The sequence below is a fragment of the Passer domesticus genome, chromosome 3 (assembly GCF_036417665.1).
Source record: "Passer domesticus isolate bPasDom1 chromosome 3, bPasDom1.hap1, whole genome shotgun sequence".
Lineage (NCBI taxonomy): Eukaryota > Metazoa > Chordata > Aves > Passeriformes > Passeridae > Passer > Passer domesticus.
In genome coordinates, this window is record NC_087476.1 from 70,333,952 (window position 1) to 70,342,868 (window position 8,917).

Genomic DNA, 8,917 nt, shown 5'->3' on the forward strand with positions numbered 1-8,917 from the left:
CAGAATCTTCAGTTTGTCAGATGCATAGTTCAGAGCCTTACATTTTTTATCTTGAAAAAATTATCTTTTTGTTTAATGGAAGCTCCTGCTGTTACCTCTGACACGTCAATCTTATAAAAAATAATTCAGAAAATACTTGCAATTTTTTATTGCTGTGATAAATTGATTATGTCAGCTGTCATTGTTACATCTTTCTTCATGGTAGTGGTGGGGATATTTTGTGCCACTAACTTTTTGTGCTACAGCTGAAGAGCTTTTAAAATGTTAAGCTCTATATGTGGACAGAGTCTTTGGGGATGAAAGTCATTCATCTTAACAAATGTCCAAGTAAATTGTTTGGTTTATTCTTTTTTTACAGTAATTTCAGAAGTTTACAAAAGGTGATATTTATATATTTCCATATTTCTCTCTACTTTTAATGCACAGGTGAAACCATCTCAGCTTGTTGATTATTTAGAGCAGAAGAAAACAGAAGGCTACACTATTATTGGTGTGGAGCAAACAGCTAAAAGCTTTGATCTTACAGAATATTGCTTCCCAGAGAAATCACTATTATTGCTGGGGTAAGAGCACACACAGTTTTGTAAACCTACATCTTGCAGTCCATCCCTTTCTCTAGTCAGAGTATGGTCACATGAAAACCAAGTGACGTCGGTAAAGATGATTCTGGAATGGGAAAGGATCATGGCAGCCCTTGGCTTTGTGGGCTAAAGACCACGAAGTATCTACTGAATGACCCTTCTCACATTTAATAACCTATCCATACACTGTAACACCTTTTAATAAGGGGTGAAGGCAGCAATAGCACGGGCTGTATTTTTCTGGGAGTGCTGAAGACACCATTTGTTCAGCTCAGTTGTTGGGGCCCTGTCTGTGGGGAGCTCAGCCAGGAGGAGGCTGCGTTTGCCCTGCTGAGCTTGGTGAGGAGGGCTGGAGCAGATTGAGTTTGCACGGCTGGGAGGTGATTTAAAGGTTCAGGATGAGAGGCACAAGATGAAGTAGCAAGTTTTGGCAGTACAAGCAGAGCACAGGACAACTTCAGAGAAGAGCAGTTATCAGTTTCTGTAAGCAGACAAGCCTCAGGTGTGATACAAAGGGAGGGAGGCTACTTAAAGAAATCTGCAGTAAAGCACATAAGAGTGAGAAAGCTCCTTGGCATTGCAGGGCTACTGAGTGAGACCAGGAAGAAGGGCCTGGCTATCCTCTTAGGACAAAGATTTTTTTTTTTCCATCTTTTTTACACGTAGCTTGTCACCAGAACTGAGTGCTCATAATCACTTTGTTCCCTTCTAATTAAAAACAATAGTTTTGATTGACAGTAAACATCAATATCCTTTGGTATACTCAGTTTTTGACATTCCTTGCCAAGATCCGAATGTGAAGTGGGCATTTGAGCTTTCCTGCTGTGCCATGTGATTTCACCATGAGTCTCTATGCTGGATGCTCAGCTACTGCTGGACCAGTGAACTGAAAACTTGACTCTTCCAGCAGGTTTTTTACATCAAAACTTAAGTCAGCTTTCTCCATGTTTTCTTTGCAATGTATTACTGTTTTTAAACAATTTATTTCTTGTCATCAGTTATCCCATAGGCAGACGTGCCATTTGTCAAGAGGTGCTTGGATGCTGTTTTGACATTTTGTATTTCTTGCTTTCTGGAACACACATGCCCTCTCTCAGATACAAGTTACTGTTTCTTCTTTACTAGAAATGAACATGAAGGAATCCCAGCCAACCTGATTCACCACCTGGATGTCTGTGTGGAAATTCCTCAGCAGGGCATTATTCGGTCACTCAATGTTCATGTGAGTGGAGCTCTGCTCATCTGGGAGTACACAAGACAACAAGTGATCAAGCAAAAACAGCAGCAATAACTGCCCAGAGTCTCGTGCCTTACTGTACAGCTGGACGGCTTCCTACGGTGCTACGATGTGAAGTTCTGGAGATGAGATACAAACTCAGGGTGAACGAGGATTCTTAACTTTGCATGTTCTGTTCTCTGTAGTGTTCAGAGTGACTTTTAAATGCCTTAATATTTTACCTCCTTAAATTGTTGCATTGGAAATAAATACTATTTATATTGCAGATTGTGTGTGTTTTTTCTGCTGAATGTCAGCACAGTACTGTGAACAATCTCAAATTTAAAAACTGGGATTTTTACTGCTGGAACTTCAGTTGTGGTGACTGTGCTTGAAATCGAAGTTGTGCCTTCAACCACACTATTAAATGATTCCAGCACCTAAATATACTAGGTTATATGATTTTTGGAAGGTAACTCCACTTACATAATTACATTCAATGCTGCTCCTTGTTTAAATGCCTTCTACAGCCACATTTATTAATCCTGCTGTAAACAGTCTATACCTTTAAATAAAGCTGCATCACTAAGGTAATCCAATCATACAGAAGGCCATAATTTGTCATAAATAACTGGACATACTACTAGGAGAGATACTGACTGAAAACCTATCACCAATTTAAAATTCCTGTTGCTTAAAAAAAATGAGCACACTCCAAACCCAGACTTACATATCATACGCAGCGGATGCTTTAGCTCTTCTAATGACCACTGTTGTATAAGTTAATATCTGACTTCAACTTTTGAAATACCTGGTAAATGACAAATATAAATTTTATTATACAACCCACTACTTTCAACAAGAAAGGCAAGTTGGAATGGACTTTTTTAATTTAGGAAAAAGGTGGTTCACTTACTGAAAAACAGTTTCATTTTCTCTTTAGAATATGTACATAGCAGTATTAAATAATCATTTATTCCTGTGAAACAATTTTACTAATTACACATTCAAACCCTTAAATTTGTGAACAGCCCTGCACCATATTTCTTTGACTTAAACTCATCAAAAAGCTGCCCATGACTCCTTTTTTTTAGCAGACATGTGAGACCTGGCAACAAGAAGAGCAGTCTGCATTTCAGGGAGACTGCTACATTACCAGCTCTTGCACTCAAGCAGCTTTGTTGCTTTCTCTGGCTTCTTCCTTCTGTAGTTACTCTGACTTGATTTGAGAGCAGATGTCCTAAGACTTTCCAGCAGTTTCTGGCGGATGATACCCTTCTGTTTCAAGCTTCTTTTTATATTTTAAAAAGTCTCTTCGTTTGTCAAAGTGTTTAACCTGTTTAAAAAGAGAAACTGTGTTCACTATAAGAAATTAGCAAGAGGAAGGCGCTTTATGTAAACAGTCTTTGCTCACTGCAGTGAAGGAGTATTTAATGCACTAGTTACGAGTTTCTTCTGTTGAAGACTAAAGAGTGGCCTGTTTAGTTTTTGGGGGTTCTTTACCATTTTGAAATTGAACTTAAAACTAAAGTTCACCACACTGTTATTTCATGAAGATTTTATATGCTTTTCTCTTTTCACTGCTCTGAACAAAAATTATTTGTCATGCAAAGGTAAGTCCAGCAGCTTTTCTATGGTACCACAGCCTACATAACCTCTGTGTTCAGAGTCTAGAACTGCTGATGTGCACGGTGCAAAGCCCTGCAGATGAGACCATCATCCCTAGAGATAACAAACAGCAGAACTGCACTGTTCAAAGTGCCAGTCAGTGCAGCAGCTGTGAGGATATTCAGGCTTTTCAACTGACTTCAGTCTACTACCTGCAGCAGGAACTCTTCAGACCCTCCAATACCACTGCTACCAAAGGGCAGTGCCTATTAAAAAAGAATTACAGCTTGAGCTCAGGCAACTAAAAAACACAACATGAATGGATTACATTGCAGGCAGGTGCCTTACTGTGAAATTACACTGCAGGAAAAAAAGGTATTTTTATGCACAAGGCATCAGATGCCAGTCTTAAAATGCCAGGCACTGCACGGCCTGTATGGCAGTTCCCTTCTGTTCTGGCCTTTAAATAGGAATTTCTGGGTACTTCTACAAGCTTCTCAAACGTTTTGGTTTAATTACAACAATAACCCTGTGTGTTCATCTGGAAGTTTGAGACACGATTTTCCCCCTTTGGACTATACGCTTAACACTGCTTTTCCTAGCTCCCGGGCCATCAGGGGTGCGCTCAGGAGCCGTCCTTTCCCAGGCAGCAGAAGTGTGCGAACCAGGCTACCCCTGGCAGTAGGGCGAGCTCCAGGCTGCCCAGGCAGGCAAATACCGGGGGAGCGGAGCAGCCGTGCCCAGGCTGGAGCCGCATCCCGCCGGCGCTGCGCGCTCGGTGCTCACCCACTGCTGCGGGCAGCGCGACTCGAAGGCCCGGCGCAGCTTCTCGCACTTGGCGGCGTCATCCCCGTGGCTGTCCAGGCACTGCCAGAACTCGTCCCGGGCCCCCCAGCACGCCTTCCTCTCCTCCATCGTCGGCGCGGCCATCCCGGCTGCCGCCCTGGACACAAGGAGGCCGCAGTCGGAGCGCTCCCGGCCTGCCCGCCGTGCCGGGAGCTGACTGACAGGCTGGCCGCCCCTCACGGCGCCGCTGTCGCGCACCCACCGCCCTCCCGCCCGCCAAGGTCGCGCTCCGGAAGCGATCCCGGCCCTTTCCCGGGGCGGGCCGCCCCGCCGCGTCCCGCCCCGCCGCCTGTCCCGCCCCGCGGTGCCGGCACGGACCTGCCCGCGTCCTTCTGTCCGCGGGGATCCCGCGATCCCGTCAGGGCTGCCGCAGCCTCTCGGTGCAGAAGGTGTTTGGAAGTGTCGGTTGCCTGATGTGCTTTTCTGTACTTAATTTCTTTCCCGTGTCGTCCTCTGTTGTCCGGCGCACGGTGAAGAGCTGTTCTTCTCGTGAGTTCCGTGCAGTGCCGTAGTGGATTGTCTGCTCAAAGAAACGAAGTGTCTCTGCTTTCCTTTTTGGGGCGTCGGAAAAACAGCTGGATAAAATCACGGTGTAAAATGTCTGGGGCCAGGACCACTTTCCGTGTGGTGTTCGTAAAGCCAGCTCATAGGAGCTGGAAGCCAGGTTCAGTAATGCTGAGCAATGGCACGTGCTCTGAGCTGCTTCAGGCTTTGTTAATTTAATGAATTAGGGGGGAAAAAATCTGAGAGCACTTACAGCGCTGGAGATTTGCCGCGCTTTAAATAGCATGACAGTAAGGTAGTGACTGGGTGGAAGGCTGATAAAGATAGCGTATACATGTAATGCATTTTTGACAGTTTTCCTTGCAGCAGGGTTCCTCCTGAGAGCTGGTCCATTGATTTCATTTAGTATGCACAAACCACTCTAGAAAGGTTTCTTGGAAGGGACTCTCTCACGGAAGCAAGTGAAAGAAAGTGAAAGAAAAACATACCCGTAGTCAAGGTGGTAAAAGAGCAGGAGAAGCCTGGGGGCAGCCAGGTGGTGACCGAAGTCTGCAGCGCTGGTAGAGAGCATCCAGAGGCACGCTCTGTTTCATTATTTCATTTGGGACTCGGTGGCATTTCCTGCACGCCAAAGAATTGGCTGTGTCCTTTCACGCATCAATTCCACCGGTAATGTGGACCAGTTTTGCAGTTTTGAAAGCTACGGCGCATGTTCCCATAGTAACACACTGCAGTTTTGGGAAAGGTGACATTTTTGCAGCTCGGAAGAGCCTAACTCTGCCAGCTGCTGAGCCCTTGGCAGCTCCCAGAATGTCCGGCAGCTTTCCTGGGAGTTTGCTGTAGCCGGTGCTCTGCCTGGTGCGTGAGGCTGCCCAGCAGCCTGTTCAGGGGTGGCTGTGGCTGTCAGCCCACCTTGAGCTGCCTTTTTTCCTCAGCCCGTGGTAATGATTCTGGCTGGCAGTGCTGAGCATCCTCGCCTGGTTCTTGCAGGTGTCTCGCTCATCGTGGTACCTGAAAGCTATTTTAGGAGAGGGCTAAAGATTTGCACTTCTTCAGCAGAGCCCCCTCGTAATCCAGCCAGATCTGGAGGGGATTTTGTTTGTTGGAATGCCCAACCCTCCCTTTGGAAGGGACACTCTTTCGGAGCAACGTGAATGTGACTGCTGCTGTACACTTTGGGGTGTATAACACTTGTCCATGCTCTCTGCCCTGCCTATTTGTCTTCTGTTTGCTACACTAAGATAGGTAAGAGATAGAAATATATCAGTCATATAGTTTTTCTAATAATAGAACAAGGGGTTTAAGGTGAGTTAAAGTTACTGCAAAAATAGAATTTCAGTTGTTTTTATGTTGCAAAGAATGAACGTAGATTATTGTAGCTCACTTAGGACCCTTTTGCACTCAGGCTTTTGCAAAGCAAGGTTTCACAGGCATGAATATTGAAAAGAAAATTAATGTTAAGTCTCAAGACCAGAACACGTGATAATGGAATGTAATAATAGAAAATGCCAGTTGTGTTTTAGATTTCAAAATTTATGATGTGTGTAAAGTTGTTTAGTTACTGCATTTATGAAACAGAGGGGATAATGTGATTATATATAATTAATCACAAAGCCCAGATAGCACATCTGGGATATTTGTTATAAATAGTTTATTCTTTAATGACCTGTAACCTGAAAAGTAGTCACTGGAGACAATTGTAAATAACTCTGTGTAATGGATATTAAGGAAATTTAGTGATATGGTTTTAGAAAGTGCATGGAAAAAAAATACACAGATTCAGATAATAAATTTTTAATGGCAATATTTCCATTTGGTTAAACTGCTGTCTATAAGCGGGTGGAGGTTTTTTGTTGTTAGTTGGCCGATTCTAAGTATTTATCTTTAGTATTTTATTTTGGGAAATGTGCCCAGGGAGTAATGAATGAGATATTTATGGTAATCGGCGGAGGCTAATGTTCTAAAAAGATGGGAGGAAAAATTCCAGATTTGTTAGGTGTGCTGGTTTGCCACAGTTGAAGCCTTTGAGTTACATTTCCATTTAGCAGTTAGTGAGATAGATGTTAAAGAAGTAGGTGCCAGTTTCCCACTGAAACTCTTGCCAGCAGTGTGTTAGAGTGAATCCTGTGGTGTTTATGCAGTGGTCCAGCTCTCAAGCTCTTTTGTGCCTGTTCTTGCTAATTGGGATAGGGCATTGTGTGTGCTTTGCCTTCCAGTTAATGCCCAACTGCTCACTCCTCACCTACAGCCTTACTAACCCCGCATTTAATTGAAATTTGCCCAGCAGATTCTTCATTTGTGACGATAATGATTTCTCCTTTTACTTTGGAAGCAATTAGCATGTTATTGGTGTCCCTACAGCCAATAATAGAAGCAATCCTTGATGTTCTGTAGCTGTGTGCTTATACAAGGAGTTCAGTTAATTTGTTTTTCTTTCATTGAAATATTCCGATGTATGATCCTTATCCATGACAGATTTTCAGGGAACTGAATTTAAAAATGACTTCTTTAAGCAATATAGCCCTTTGTCTAACTAATTATTTTGCTGGAAATGATAAAGAAATCTTACCGGAGGTAGCCTGGGGCATTTTCTTCTATTGTGGAATAACAATAAATTTTTTTATAAAATAAAAAAAAATGTAGTTCAGTCTTAATATAAAATTCTTTCTCTCCATCCCACCTTCCTTCTTAAATGTCAGTTAAAGATGTAACTCTGACTTCTTTGGCTATACAGTGTTCTTTGCTATGCTTGGTGAAAGAAAATAATTATAAAAAAGCAAAGTTGTTACAATGATTTGCTGGTACTGTACCAGCTTTTATTATTAATAAAATCTACCTGGTTTTATTATTAAAAGGAGTAAATTAAGCAAAGAAGCCTTATGAACTGCATACACTAATCTTAGATTGGAAACATTTAAGAGGTGTATACTGTACTTTCTATGGCCTTATGCAAAGCACTTCTCTTCATTATTTCATAAAGACTTCACTCTGTGTTTTACTTTTGTGAGTTTCTTTTTAACAATAGCATGCCTAAACTTCAGACGAGTTAGCAAAAATTTAGGCTTATGTATGACTAAAGAAGGAGGAGTGTATGAGGAGAAGGAAAACAGTAGGTTTTGTTGGGTAATCTTAGCAGATCAGTTCTCCAGATCCCTAAGAAGATGTGAATTAGCATGTGGGTTGGTTGGTTGGTTGGTTTTGTAGCTGTGTGTTGGGATTCTTAACTCCATTTCTTCAGAAGACTCTCTTTGCTGGGTGTTGTGGTGGGTATCCCTGCACTAGGGAGTGCCAGTGTGATGTGAACCTGGAGGATGCAGCACACCAGGGGTTGGGACACCATGAGGGACAGAGGCAGAGACAGTGCCCCAGCTTTCTGTGCAGCTCCCTGTGTACCAGAGGCTGGCTGCGTGCATTCATCAGGTAGCGCTGGAGGGGATTTGGCTGGGAAAGATGAGCCATCTGTGCAGGCTGATATGGAGACAGAGGGGAAAGAATAGACAGAATGGTTGTTCTTCACCTTCTCCAGGCCTGTGTTTAGTGATTTGAAGCCTGCTGAGCAAAGGCTTGTCTTATCTTCGTGGCCTCTCATGGACATCAGTGGGGTTCCTTGTGGAGTATGGTCTGAAAATAACTAGGTACCTTGTGGCGTGGTGATTGTGGTGAAGAAAAAGCCCAAAAACTGCAGGTTTTGGATTCTTTTAGGTGATGAAGTAATTTACATTATTTGTAGGCACTTGTTTTTAATGCCAGAATTCCATTTTTCTTCAGTTGTTAGAAAGGAAGAAAACAGAAAAAGGAGTATTTTGGGAAAAGCAGGCAATGGTGGGAAGACTGACTAATTCTCACTCTTCTGTTGGCTGCTGCTTAGCTCCTGCTTAGCTCCTGGTTAGCAAGCCAACCAAGGATAAGTTTGCTTTGCAGCAATGTTGATGCTCAGCTTTTTTCAAGAAAGTTAGATAGGAAATTGGAAATCTGCGTGTTCTACAAGCAGACTTCAGTTTTCAAAGCCATGTAGCTAGAAGAGGAAAACTTATCTTTTGAGTTTAACTGGATGTCTTCAAATTTCTGAGACATGTTATGTGCTAGAGAAAGGAAGTGGTTCGTAGTTCTCTCTAAGACTGAAACACATCCTAACATTTTTTATAAAATACCCATTTGCATT

General features: G+C 42.9%; 2 protein-coding genes across 3 annotated transcripts in view; one reads left to right on the top strand and one right to left on the bottom strand.

The window, feature by feature from the left end:
- Positions 1-2,083, top strand: part of TARBP1 (TAR (HIV-1) RNA binding protein 1) — a 32,272-nt gene extending 30,189 nt beyond the window's left edge. The window contains exons 29-30 of the mRNA XM_064413818.1: positions 427-563; positions 1,707-2,083. Coding sequence (XP_064269888.1) covers positions 427-563; positions 1,707-1,872 — 303 coding nt within the window. The 3' untranslated portion in view covers positions 1,873-2,083. The remainder of the gene's footprint in view (positions 1-426; positions 564-1,706) is intronic.
- Positions 2,084-2,612: 529 nt separating this feature from the next.
- LOC135296887 (cytochrome c oxidase assembly factor 6 homolog) lies at positions 2,613-5,046 on the bottom strand. 2 transcript variants are annotated; one of them, XM_064413820.1, is made up of 3 exons: positions 4,570-5,046; positions 4,192-4,348; positions 2,613-3,133 (listed from the first exon to the last, which is right to left on the bottom strand). In XM_064413820.1, the coding sequence occupies exons 2-3, from the start codon at positions 4,333-4,335 to the stop codon at positions 3,038-3,040; spliced, it is 240 nt and encodes a 79-aa protein (XP_064269890.1). In that variant the 5' UTR covers positions 4,336-4,348; positions 4,570-5,046; the 3' UTR covers positions 2,613-3,037. The 2 variants fall into 2 exon arrangements, with proteins under 2 accessions (XP_064269890.1, XP_064269889.1); XM_064413819.1 differs by lacking the exon at positions 4,570-5,046 and having other exon boundaries at positions 4,192-4,477.
- Positions 5,047-8,917: the final 3,871 nt, after the last annotated feature.

Excerpts from the sequence above, each read along its gene's own strand:
- LOC135296887 (XM_064413820.1), bottom strand. The coding sequence starts at position 4,335 with ATGGCCGCGCCGACGATGGAGGAGAGGAAGGCGTGCTGGGGGGCCCGG. Across the intron at positions 3,134-4,191 it reads CGCGCTGCCCGCAGCAGTGG|GTTAAACACTTTGACAAACG; the intron begins GTGAGCACCGAG and ends CTTTTTAAACAG.